The sequence below is a fragment of the Pantherophis guttatus genome, chromosome 1 (assembly GCF_059756535.1).
Source record: "Pantherophis guttatus breed Tessera chromosome 1, ASM5975653v1, whole genome shotgun sequence".
Classification (NCBI taxonomy): Eukaryota; Metazoa; Chordata; class Lepidosauria; order Squamata; family Colubridae; genus Pantherophis; species Pantherophis guttatus.
This window is the reverse complement of record NC_142063.1, coordinates 294,778,517-294,791,631: the sequence shown is the minus strand read 5'-3', so window position 1 is coordinate 294,791,631 and position 13,115 is coordinate 294,778,517. Positions and strand designations below refer to the sequence as shown.

Genomic DNA, 13,115 nt, shown 5'->3' with positions numbered 1-13,115 from the left:
CAAGACTTGCCTCCATCCTCCCTCCCGAATCTACCCAGTCAGAGTCCAAATTTTCCCGAATCTGAGCGATTTTGTCATACAAATATTGTACAAAGTCCTCGGCTCTACCCTCTACCCTCATTTGCATGAGATGATGGACCAATATTTTGCATTTCTTCTCAGGTCAGAGAAGGTATGTCGGAAATTGAAACTAAATTTGCAAGAAAAATATTTAGTCACCCATTTCTCCCCAATATTGTTAGTTTCACAATCCTCAAGGAAGATAAAAGTAAATAGAATATTACTATATACATTAGACTCATGGTTAAGAACAATACAGTGTTGTTTTTTAAAATAAAAACTTACTTTAGTAATAGTCTTTAAAATTGCAAGGCGATCCAAAGGTGGTGGCAAACCAACATAAAGTGTTTTATCCAGCCTTCCTGGACGCAAAATAGCTGGGTCTATAATATCTGATGGGAAAATGGGGAGAAAATATTAGATGGGTGCAAAACTTAAAAAAAATAACCACAACACAACCATGGGAGGAATTATGGACCAAATACATATTTTTTTCCCTAACTTACAACTAAAAGAAAATTGGAAAGAAAATTTTCATAACTTACAACTAAAAGAAAATTGTAAGACATTTGAAGAAATGTTTTACAGAGGGTTCACAATTACACAAATAATCTCCAAGATTAAAAAAAAAATTATACAGTAACAAATATTGAAAATACCAATGAATTTTTGAAAATTAAATTCAGAAGAAAATTACAACTTGTTCCTTTACTAAGCATCAGAATATATCAACGAGAAATATAATAACTTTTTGAGATATATGCTCAAACAATTAGAATAAATTTTGCCCAACATTGGCAAAAGATATAATTGCAACAATTTCTGATTAGGAACTTAAACTTAGAAAATATACAGCAATGGCAAAACTAACAGCATACATTGAAAATAGAAGTTTAATCAAATTCAAGCAAGAATGGTTTCCATATATACAATATATTACACAACATGACAAATAAAAAACTCTGATGGTATGGGTAGGGGAGGCAGCTACATTCTCCCCGCCCCCCACCAAAAAGGCAAATTGGTAGAAGCACAAAAAATGGGAAAATTAGAAACTCAAGCTTTTTTTTTAAAAAAATAAATAATAGTGCTTCCTTTTGTTGCTGTTATTTTATTTTGTCTAGTTTTTTAAAGAAAAAGAATACAGTATATAAATAATAAAAATAAGAACAATGCAACAACAACACAAAGGACACCTTTAGTATGAAGCATTCACTTCACTTCATCTCATTCATTCATCCATTCAATTTCTGTAACCACCCCTCCCTCCATTTCAATCAATTTACTCTGGGTGACTTATCATTCCAAAACAATAAAAACAATAAAAAGCATTTTAAAACAATAAGTACATCCAAAATAAATATACGTTATAGCCATACTTAAAACAAAGAAATGGAACGCTTCACACATATAACAAATGTTGATGTAATTTGTAATTGTTTACTAATCCCATATTTAGTTCTGGATGTAAAAATCAAAGTGGTGCTTATTAACACTGACATTTCCAAAATCATAGTTAACATTGATATATATATATATATTTCTTTATGTTGGTTCTTTGGTTCACTTTGAGTTTGGTTGTTTCCTTGCAAACATTTCATTACCAAACCAAGCAACACCATCAGTGCTTCTTTTTTATTTTTATTTATTTTATTTATTTATTTTTTCAATTTGTATACCGCTCTTCTCCTAGTGGACTCAGGGCGGTGCACAGCCAGAACTAAAACACATACCAATACAAAATTTAAAATTATTAAAAGAATTACATACTTTGGCCCAAATTTAAAACAATTCGAATTAAAACCCATTGACAAATTAAAAGCTAAAAAACTAAAAAACTAAAAAAGGGGGGAGGGTTCACGCCAGCCCTGCTTGATGGAAAAGAAAAGTTTTCAGGGCACGGCGAAAGACCCGGAGATCCAATATCCTTCGTATCTCCGGGGGCAAATCGTTCCAGAGGGCAGGAGCTGCCACAGAGAAGGCCCTCCCCCTGGGGGTCGCCAGCCGACATTGCCTGGCTGATGGAACCCTGAGGAGTCCCTCTCTGTGGGAGCGTACTGGTCGGTGGGAGGCTATCGGCGGCAGAAGGCGGTCCCGCAAATACCCAGGTCCTATGCCATGGAGCACTTTAAAGGTGGTAACCAACACCTTGAAGCGCACCCAGAAGATCACTGGAAGCCAATGCAGCTCACGCAGGAGAGGTGTCACATGGGAGCGCCCTCTCGCTCCCATAATCCCCCGCGCGGCCGCATTCTGCACCAGCTGGAGCCTCCGGGTACTCCATTTTTAAAGGTTTAAGTTATTCAAACATTAAGAGTGTTAATTATCTCTAGTCGATATTTTATAAACAACACTGTACTCAAATAATATACTATCCTGCCTATGTCTTAAAACAATATAATAAAACAAATACAAATATTATCCATCCTTTAAATACAAAATAGAGGGCATATGAGGAACATTACTGAGCAGCCCCAAATAAAATATTGCTGAGGACAAAACCAACATTTCTAGAACTAAATATTTCAGCTCAGTACTAGGAATGCCACAGCCTTAAGAAGAGGTGTGCTTCATGATTAGTGCACCTGCTAGTTTAAGCTCATAATAATAAAACAGGGGTGGGCAAATATGGCCCCTTTATGACCTGTGGACTTCAACTCCCAGAATTCCTGAGCCAGCTTGGCTGTCTCAGGAATTCTGGGAGTTGAAGTCCACAGGTTGTAAAAGGGCCACAGTTGCCCACCCCTGTACTAAAAGGATGGGCTATGATAAATCTTTGCTAGAGACATGCTGTTTCAGCCCCGAAGCCAAAGCAGTACTTTGGAACAAGGATGGGAACACAGAGAATTGTGGCACCTCCTTAAAACAGCTCTCCCTTTTCCTGGACTTATGGTTAGCTTTGAAATCCCCCCAAAATATGGATTTGATTTAAGGAGTGCTGACAACGCATGCTGAGTTCCTTGTTCCATCCTATTGGCACCATTCCAATTGTAGGAAATTACAGCTTAGTATTTTGCATACACAAGGCTTGTTTGAAAGGTTATTGCCCATGAAAATTGCTTAAGGAGACAGTTTCTTGCCCCTATGCTCCTGTATCCAGTATTTATGAACTCTGTAACTAGCTGTAAACACAATCTACCAAAGGGGCCGCTAAAACTCAATTGCACTAGATACAATAACTTACCCACTAAAGTATGTTACAAAAAGCATGGATAGCTTTAGACTGATTACTGTGCAGCGTGATCACAGAGGTCTAGCTAGACCCACTGTTTTAATTTTGTTTGCATTACACTGGACAGCTTTTTTCAAAACACTTCTCAGAAATTCCAGGTTTCAATGAAGGATTTCATTTTTTTTGTTTATCTGTAACTCTTTGTATTAAGAAGACATGGAAGGCCCACTGCCCACTAAGGTTTATATTTGGCCCACAATCCTCTTCCCAACCCTATTAATGACCGACAAAAGGACTAACTCTCTTCACCAATCAGCAGCTGATCAGCAATGAGATCTTTGATGCTCTATAGTCTTTTAAAACAGCACTGACTGATGTTACTAAAGTCATACTGAAACTTAACTGAGGAGACAAACAATTCCCAATTTTACATGGTGACTGAAAAAAAATCAACTGTCCCCAACAGTTTATGAATTTAAAATAGTCTTCATTAGTAGAAAAAGAAATTGTCTGGAGTATAATTGGCCTGCAGGAAATAGTGGAGTCAGAAGAGAGGAAAGTCATGTGCAAGTATTCATGTGGATCCAGGTAAGCACCTCAATAACTACCCCTTCATGAGGAGTTCCTCTTCTCTTCAAGCTCTGATTCTGCCCACTTCTGGTCTTTAGAAGAGGCAAAACAAAGATGATATAGTTAAAAGGTCTATTTGAAGCATAAAATGTACCTGTGTAAAGCCACTTAATTATCTGATTCTGAATCTTCAATTGGTTGTCCACCTCGATATACCCCAAAAGCAGGGGTGAAATGCTTCCGGTTCAGACCAGATCGCCTGATCCGGTAGCGATGGCGGCGGGTGGTTTGGAGAACCGGTAGCAAAAATCCCTGCCCCCCCCGCCCAGCTGAGCCGTGCAATCATCAGAGGCTTTTTTTTAATTTTTAAAAGCATTTTTTCTACAAACTCTTCAGCCGTAAAAATGCTTTAAAAAAAAAAGGCTCTGATGACTGCACGGTCCAGCTGGGATCGTCAGAGGCTTTTAAAAGAATTTTTTCTACAACCTCTTTGGCAGAAGAGATTGTAGAAAAAATGCTTTTAAAAGCCTCTGATGACCCCAGCTGAGTTTCCTGATCGTCACAGGCTTTTAAAAGCATTTTTTTTACAACCTCTTCTTCCGAATGGCCTCTCAGACTATTATTTTTTGGACTGAGTCAGTTTCTTAAAATGAAGCCAAATTTAAAAATCTTGTAAAACTTAAAAACCAAATTTCATTTCTTTCAGAAAGCTTCCAAGCCATTTTCTTGAACTTGAGCTTTTGTTATGTGAATTATTAGATCCTGGTGCTACTGATGCTTCAGTAGTTTTACATCTATTGGAGGAATTAATTGTGTCTCCAAAGCCAACATTCCATTGTTATGAGAAACTGAAATAATGTAGTAACATTAGTATATCTAGATGAACAGATCTGAACACTGTGTTTTTGTAAATCAGTGGAACATAACTTTAAAGAATCAGTCTCCTTTGATCTTATGAAATTAACACACAGAAAATTTTATGAATCTAAGAGCACAGAAAATATTTAGTAAGGATCACTTATTAAATGACATCATTTAGCTGATGGATACAATCCATGAGCTAGAAATTAAATAGATTGGATTTATCCTAATTCTCACATTTTGAGCTAAAACCCAAAATATTAGAAATAGAAATAGAATAATAGAGTTGAAAGGGACTTTGGGGGTCTTCTAGTCCAACCCCCTGCTTAGGCAGGAAATCCCACATCACTTCAGACAAATGGTTATCCAACCTCTTCTTAAAAACTTCCAGAGTTGGAGCATTCACAACTCCTGGAGGCAAGTTCCACTGATTAATTGTTCTAACTGTCAGGAAATTTCTCCTTAGTTCTAAGTTGCTTCTCTCCTTGATTAATTTCCACTCATTGCTTCTTTACTAATATAGTTGTAGCAGGGGTGAAATGCTCCTGGTTCGGACCGGATCGCCCAATCGGGTAGGGATGGAGGCAGGTGGTTCGGAGAACCGGTAGCAAAAATCCCTGCCCCCCCCGCCCAGCTGAGCTGCGCAATCATCAGAGGCTTTTTTTTAATTTTTAAAAGCATTTTTTTCTACAAACTCTTCAGCCGTAAAAATGTTTTTTAAAAAAAAAAGGCTCTGATGATCGCACGGTCCAGCTGGGATCGTCAGAGGCTTTGAAAAGCATTTTTTTTTACAACCTCTTCTTCCGAAGAGGTTGTGGAAAAAATGTTTTTAAAAGAAAAAAAAGCCTCTGACGATCAGGTAACTCAGCTGGGATTGTCAGAGGCTTTTAAAAGCATTTTTTCTACAACCTCTTTGGCCGAAGAGGTTGTAAAAAAAAATGGTTTTAAAAGTTAAAAAAAAAAAAGGTTGGTCACGCCCACCCAGTCACATTACCCCCCCACCAAGCCACGCCCACAGAACCGGTAGTAACAAATTTTACATTTCACCACTATCCAAAAGTCCAGTTTTTCCAATTCAATTTAAATCATGTGATGAAAAGCATAAACTAGGCTGAATAATTCCAGGTGGATAATTACAAGATACCACAGCTCCTACAATTTTCTAATTTGTTGTTATTTGCAGCTCTAAAATGGAAATGAAATGACGTACTTCTATTACTGAATCCTGCAGTTCTGATTATTTAAACATTTGGCTGGACCGCAAGAAGTTAATCACAAAGACAATCTGCAGAGATATAAAGATATGTACTACAACTGTTTTATTTGATCTGGAAAAAGACAGCTTAAGGAAACTAAAAAAGATGGCATAAACTAAATATTGAAGTTAATATTAAGGCTGAGTCAAGGTTGATTCAGCCTTCCATCCTTTCTAAGGTAGGTAAAAGGAGGACCCAGATTATGGGGGCAATAAACTGACTTTGTATAAATATACAAAAGTATGAAGGCTATTGCTTAACGCATTGTAAGCCGCCCTGAGTCTCCGGAGAAGGGCAGCATATAAATCAAATTTATATATACATACATATATATATATATATATATATAAAGCAAGTAAAGTCAGATCATCCTTCCATGCAGCCCCAGTGTTTTTCATTTCCTCTATTTTGAAATTCTTTCACCTGGATGAACAGCAGAATTCAGAACAAGAAAAGTCCAGTTTATACCTTGTTCCCTGCAAATGGTATTGTAAAATAATACTACATCTCTCTTTCTCTCTTTCTTTCCCTTGCTCCCTCTCCCCCTCTTCATTTCCTTTGGATATTACACAATAATTAACATGCATTTAGAAGCCAAGTTAAACTACAACAAAGACTTATTCAGGTGATGCTTTAAATAAGGATATAACAAAATAAAAGAGAAAAACTGTTTATTTATTCATTTGATTTATACACTATTCCACTTTTTCGTACAACTCTATACATAGTGCTTCCTCATCATATTTTCTCCACAACCAAGAGTGATTGGCCCAAGGTCACTCAATTGGTTTCCATGTCTAAGAGAGAACTAGAACTCACAGTCTCCCATTTCTAGTCCAGTGCCTTAACCAGTACATCAAACTGGCTCTCATCTCCAACTAGTTTCACTCAATCACTCCACTCCACTCCACCCAGCCAGTCTGTGTATTCACCAAGTTCAACAATTTTTTTACTGTGTTCAAAACTAGCAGCTTCATAATTCAGTCTACCCAAAGACCAGTTATTTTCATATATTAGATTTATATCCCATCTTTCCTTCAGAAGCAGGGTATTGGATAAACTATTTCATCTTTTAATTTTTCCTTGCTCCAACTATCTTGTGAGATAGGTATGGCTGAGAGATAACTTTGACCAAAAGGCTCCAATAAGCATATATAACTGTGAATGGCCTTGAAGCAAGATCTCCCTGGTCCTAGCACACCAAATTCTTTATCCATCACCGTACATGGAAATATCATTAGCTCATGTATACAAGCCAATTAACTTTCAACTCACAGGCATGTTGCACAGGAGCAGAATATAAAAATACTTGACATTATATCTGATTGCTTGATGATCTATACCTGGTCTGTTTGTAGCTGCCATAATGAACACTTGACGACGTGATTCCAGGCCATCCATCTCAGTAAGCAATTGGTTCACTACACGGACACTGGCGCCTGACTGTAAGAATAAGAATGTGAAATAAGATAAAAATGACAACCATGGATTTAAAAGAAAACCCCTAGAACATTCATCATTCCCATATCCTTAGTTCTCTTTCCTCTTGACCTTTGATCACTCAGAACAAACGACCAACAAACAAAATACAAGCATTTCTAATTTATTATACCATGAAATTCTAAAAAACAAAAGGGTTGTATAGCAGAATTACCATTAATGGATTTGGATATACATGGTTACATTCCAATTCCAAGTGGAAAATGAAATTTATTATAGCTACCCATCTCACAAAACAAGTGAATTTCTAATTCTTTGGATTTGCTGACGTGGTATGTATAAAGCAGGTCTGCAAAGATGGGTTGAAATTCTATTGTAGCATACAACATTTAGTAATCCCTTTCTTTCCATCTAGATGTGGCATCTGTACAATGCCAATTTTAATTTACATCACAGGGCTGCTCTAAAAACATGCAGAACAACACATTTATTTGTACACTGCAACCTGTAGTTAAAAATCTCTGGGGGAATGTTTTTAGAGACTCACTTCACGGTCTGATCTCCGAGGGCATAAAGCATCAACTTCATCGAAGAATATGACACAAGGTGCTGAATTTCTTGCACGTTGGAAAACCTGACGAACAGCACGTTCACTTTCCCCCACATACTACAAGCAGGAAGGAAAAGGAAATTTCTATGAAATTCTATGGAATCTTATTTTTGCAATCTTATTTAATAAGAAGTTGGATTGTTTAGGTCACAGATTAATTCATGCTTAGGATTCTGCCATGACCAGATACAAAACAAGTTTTGAAATTGTACATAGTTTCAACCACGATTACCACCTGCCAATTAGTGTAAATTTATGGAACTGAGACAAGATGGAACGACCAAATTCAATTTGTCAGTTCCTTCTCTAATAAATATACTAAGCAAGCCATATTTAATTAGATTTCCTTTCATTTTCTGTCTGTCTTTGACTTCTTTAGCTTGTTAGGTCTACTTTTTTCCTGTACTTTCTGTAATTCTGCTTACAAGCAGTCCTCACTTAGTGACAAGTCACTGAGGAACCATTTGAATTATGACAGACCTCCCAAGAGCTACTGACAATCTGATTTCAAAGTTCAAACAGCTGCAACACCAACACTACCCCCGTGGTGATGTGATAGCATTTTGGGCACTTAGCAACTGGCTTTATGACATTGTCAGTGTCCTGAAGTCATATGACATGATTATCAGCATTTTTTGCCAGTTTCCAATACCGTATTTTTCGGAGTATAAGATGCTCCAGACTATAAGACGCACCTACCTTTTTTGGGGAAGAAAACAAGAAAAAAATATCTGCCTCTGCCTCTCAGCAATTTGCCTCCTTGCAGCAAGCAGTAAACAGCCTGTTTCAGTTTCGTTTTCATCACAGCCTGATTAGCACAAGCAGTTGGATCAGCCTCCCGAAGATCAGCTGTTTCAGGCTGCAGGGATTGCCATAGCCTATTGCTGCCTCCGCACACCCCATTTCCCAGGTTGGCAGCGGGTGGGCAGGGCTACATTCGATGTATAAGACGCACCCAAATTTTCACCCTCTTTTTTTTGGGGGGGGGGGGAAGTGCATCTTATACTCCAAAAAATACAGTATTTACTTTCAGTTTCTGACAAAAAAGCACCCTAGGGGAAAAATGGGTTCGCTTACCAACCATCATCTTTGCTTAATGACCGCTGCAACAAACATTGTAAAATTGAGCATGGTTATATGGTGACCTATTTAACCTATTTAATAACTGCCAAGACTTATGAACCTGTATTTCATCATCAACCAACGCGACGGCATTGGTCGCGTTGGTTGATGATCTCTGGAGGGCTCGGGACAGGGGGTGCTCCTCTGTCCTGGTCCTGTTAGATCTCTCAGCGGCTTTTGATACCATCGACCATGGTATCATGCTGCACCGGTTGGAAGAGTTAGGGGTGGGAGGCACTGTGTTGCGGTGGTTCTCCTCCTTTCTCTCGGACCGGTCGCAGTCTGTGTTGACAGGGGGACAGAGGTCGACCCCGAGGCCCCTCATATGTGGGGTGCCGCAAGGGTTGGTCCTCTCGCCTCTCCTGTTCAACATTTATGTGAAGCCGCTGGGCGAGATCATCCGTGGTTTCGGGGTGGAGTACCATCAGTACGCTGATGACACCCAGCTGTACATCTCCACCCCGGATCACCCCAACGATGCCCTTGAAGTGATGTCCCGGTGCCTGGAGGCCGTACGGATCTGGATGGGAAGGAACAGGTTCAGGCTCAACCCATCCAAGACCGAGTGGCTGTGGTTTCCGACGTCCCGATATAGTCAGCTGACGCCATCACTGACTATTGGGGGCGAATCATTGGCCCCCACGGAGAGGGCTCGCAACTTGGGCGTCCTCCTGGATTCACGGCTGTCTTTAGAAGAGCACTTGACGGCCGTGACCGGGAGGATTTTTTATCAGGTCCGCCTGATTCGCCAGTTGCGTCCCTTTCTGGATCGGGACTCGTTACGCACGGTCACTCATGCCCTCATCACCTCCCGCCTGGACTATTGTAATGCTCTCTACATGGGGCTCCCCTTGAGGAGCACCCGGAGGCTCCAACTGGCGCAGAGTGCGGCCGCGCGGGTGGTGATGGGAGCGACATGGCGCTCCCATGTAACACCTCTCCTGCGCGAGCTGCACTGGCTCCCGGTGGTCTTCCGGGTGCGCTTCAAGGTTTTGGTTACCACCTTTAAAGCGCTCTATGGCTTAGGGCCTGGTTATTTACGGGACCGCCTACTACCACCAATAGCCTCCCACCGGCCAGTACGCTCTCATAGAGAGGGACTCCTCCGGGTGCTGCCAGCCAAACAGTGTCGACTGGCGGCCCCTAGGGGGAGAGCCTTCTCTGTGGGGGCATCTACCATCTGGAATGAGCTCCCCCCGGAGATACCGAGGATCCCGGATCTGCGCTCCTTCCGCCGTGCTGTGAAGACCTTTTTATTCCATCAAGCGGGCTTGGCCTAATCTCTTCCCTTTTTAAATATGTAAATTTTAATCTGTTTTTAAATTATTGGGGTATTTTAATTTGTCTGGGCCAAATAATTTAATTTGATTTTATCGGGTTTTTAAATTTTGTGTATTTATGTATTTTATTGTTGGCTGTTCACCGCCCTGAGTCCTTCGGGAGTAGGGCGGTATACAAATCAAATAAACTAACTAAACTAACTAAACTAACTAATTTGTTCAGTGACCGTTTAAAATTATGTTGGTGCTGAATGAACGGACTGAGCACTGGTTCCTGAAGTTATGGCCATTGCGGTCATGTGAACAAAACTTGAGTGGTTGGTAACCAACTTGTATTTACGACCAGCTGCAGGTCCTGTGATTACATGATTTCTATTGATGGGCTTCCCTGCATGCTTCGTACAAGCAAAATCTATAGGAAAGCTGGCAGTGACGGTCACAAGTCATTTGGATAAGTTTTCCCCCAACCTGGCCTCTCTTCGCTCTCATGCACTATGCCCTCCTTCCCTTCCTTCACTCACATGCACCCCACATCCTCTTTCCTCAGCCTTTCTTTGCTCACATACACACATATAAGCATTCTGAGCGCTCTTTTCCAGTCTTCCCGAGTTTGAGTCACACCACAGCATACACACCCTCCACTCATGCATGGCCTATGTTTCCATGTGGCAACCTACACTCTTTCCTGGGCTCGTTCCACTTTCTGCTTAATGACCTGCACATCTGGAGTTACAACAACTGCTTGGATTGCCCTCATTAAGTTGTGCAGTCATGTGACCACTTAGTGATGGCAATTACAGTCCCAATGGCTGTTGTAATTTGAGGACTATTTGTAAAGGAAATGTGTGATCAATATACAGTATATGTATGCAAGAATTATTTTTACTATACGTATATAGCTAAATTATGTAGTTCAGTCAAACAATTCTTTGTATCAGCAAAAAACCTAAAAGACAGTGGTCACCAAGCAAACTAGAAAAAAAACTCACCATATTCAATAGTTCAGGGCCTTTCACTGAAATGAAGTTCAGTCCAGATTCATTTGCTACAGCCTAGTAAAAAATAATTTAGTTACTGTATATTATGGTTGGTTGCACAGGCATCCAGATGTTTAGACCAGATGTGACATTGTTATCCACCTATTGAATTCCTTCCAAGGACCTGAGATAGGCATATGTTCTTGTTTGATGGTTTTGCAGGATATAAGCTGTTTTGAGTTTGTTGCAATGTTGCTATTTTCTCAAGTTGCTACTTTTTGTTGTTTGTAATCACTGTGAAATCTTGCAGCAGCTAGCTAGGTGGACTATTATTTCATATCATATCATCATCATCCTCTTAACATATGCCTTTTATCTATGAAAATCCATACAATGTCAAAACTTTATACTACTACCATGATGCAACACTGGCTTTCTCAAGCAGTTTTTTTAAAAAAAATACAGTACAGAAATACAAATCCAGGAAATAAGAAACATACTCAAAATAACTGAATATCACAGTGAATGTGACTGATTTGTATAAAGACAGAAAATGCATTAGGAAAATGCAATTTTTTGATGCAGAAAAATCTACTGATAATTCTGTAAGCAGAATATATAGGCCACCTTAGTTAAATATGATGTGGCTTACAAACAAAAAGTTTTTGGTCAGTTTTTAAAATCTCAGTTTTTTTTAATCCTATAAAATACTACAGAAGAATATTCTTTTGGTCCTTATATGCATCTTTAGAATGTTCAGCCTGTGCTGTTAGACAGAATCATAATAGCTGTACTTTTTCTTCACAATTCATTAGAATATAATTATATGTTGATGACATCTTATTGCCTATTTCTGAACTTCAGAAGTACTTTGATTCTGGGCTTGATGCATTTGCTTAAGGCATTTGGGTGAGTTGTGGAATACTTCATTTCTCAGTCTAAGTTAGAAATGATACTGACAAACAAATAATTATATATTAATGCATTAAATAATTATAATTTCATATATGTCCTGAATTTAATTATTTAATTATTTTTATTCCACATGCTACTTTTCCAGGAATTAAATTTAATTTTCCAGGAATTAAATTTAATTTAAATAAAGGCATGGACAGAGGTTTCTTTAGATGTTGATAGATGCTTTGTTCTTTGGGATAAATAAATACAATCAAATTTAAGGATTGGTTTTGCAGGTTAACACTGGGGAGAAGCTTCTTAATGAACTGAGGTCCAAGATCCTAAGCGTCAGCAACCAGATGCAATCAGATTGGTGGGAAGAGTGATCCTTAAGTGTTGGAATTCTCTGAGCAAAAGAGCAGCCAAAATTACCTTCGCAAGCAGTGTTTTGCCACATCCAGGAGGACCAGCAAGCAGCACGCCAGCTGGAGCTAGAAGTCCAAGGGCTCGGAATTGTTCAGGATTCTTCACAGGTGCCTGTTTAAAAAAGCACCTTACATATGTTAGTTTTCTTCTGCTATTATGATACAGGCAGTCCTCGATTTACAGTAGCAATTGGGACCGGGATTGCTGTTGTTAAGTGATGCAGTTGAAAAGTGCAATGTCACATGATCACACCAGTTCAGTGATGACAATCCCAGCAGTCCTGGTTGATGTCATAACCAAGGACACATAGTTTGTTAAGGAGAAAGAGACAGATAGGTCAGGGAAAAAGCATGGGGGAGCAGAGGAAGGTTGGAGGAAGCTGCATACGGGTCTCAAGAGGCATTGGGAGGGCCAATGGAAGCCAAGCACAGATCTGAGGAGCTC

At 39.4% G+C, this 13,115-nt stretch overlaps 1 protein-coding gene across 5 annotated transcripts in view; it reads right to left on the bottom strand.

Moving 5' to 3' along the window:
* The window catches only part of NVL (nuclear VCP like), a 56,618-nt gene that overhangs the window by 20,181 nt on the left and 23,322 nt on the right, over positions 1–13,115 (bottom strand). For all 5 annotated transcript variants that reach the window (XM_034427907.3, XM_034427908.3, XM_060692468.2 and 2 more), the window contains 5 exons: positions 12,678–12,782; positions 11,361–11,423; positions 7,907–8,026; positions 7,263–7,362; positions 346–452 (listed from right to left, as the gene is read on the bottom strand). In XM_034427907.3, coding sequence (XP_034283798.2) covers positions 346–452; positions 7,263–7,362; positions 7,907–8,026; positions 11,361–11,423; positions 12,678–12,782 — 495 coding nt within the window. The remainder of the gene's footprint in view (positions 1–345; positions 453–7,262; positions 7,363–7,906; positions 8,027–11,360; positions 11,424–12,677; positions 12,783–13,115) is intronic.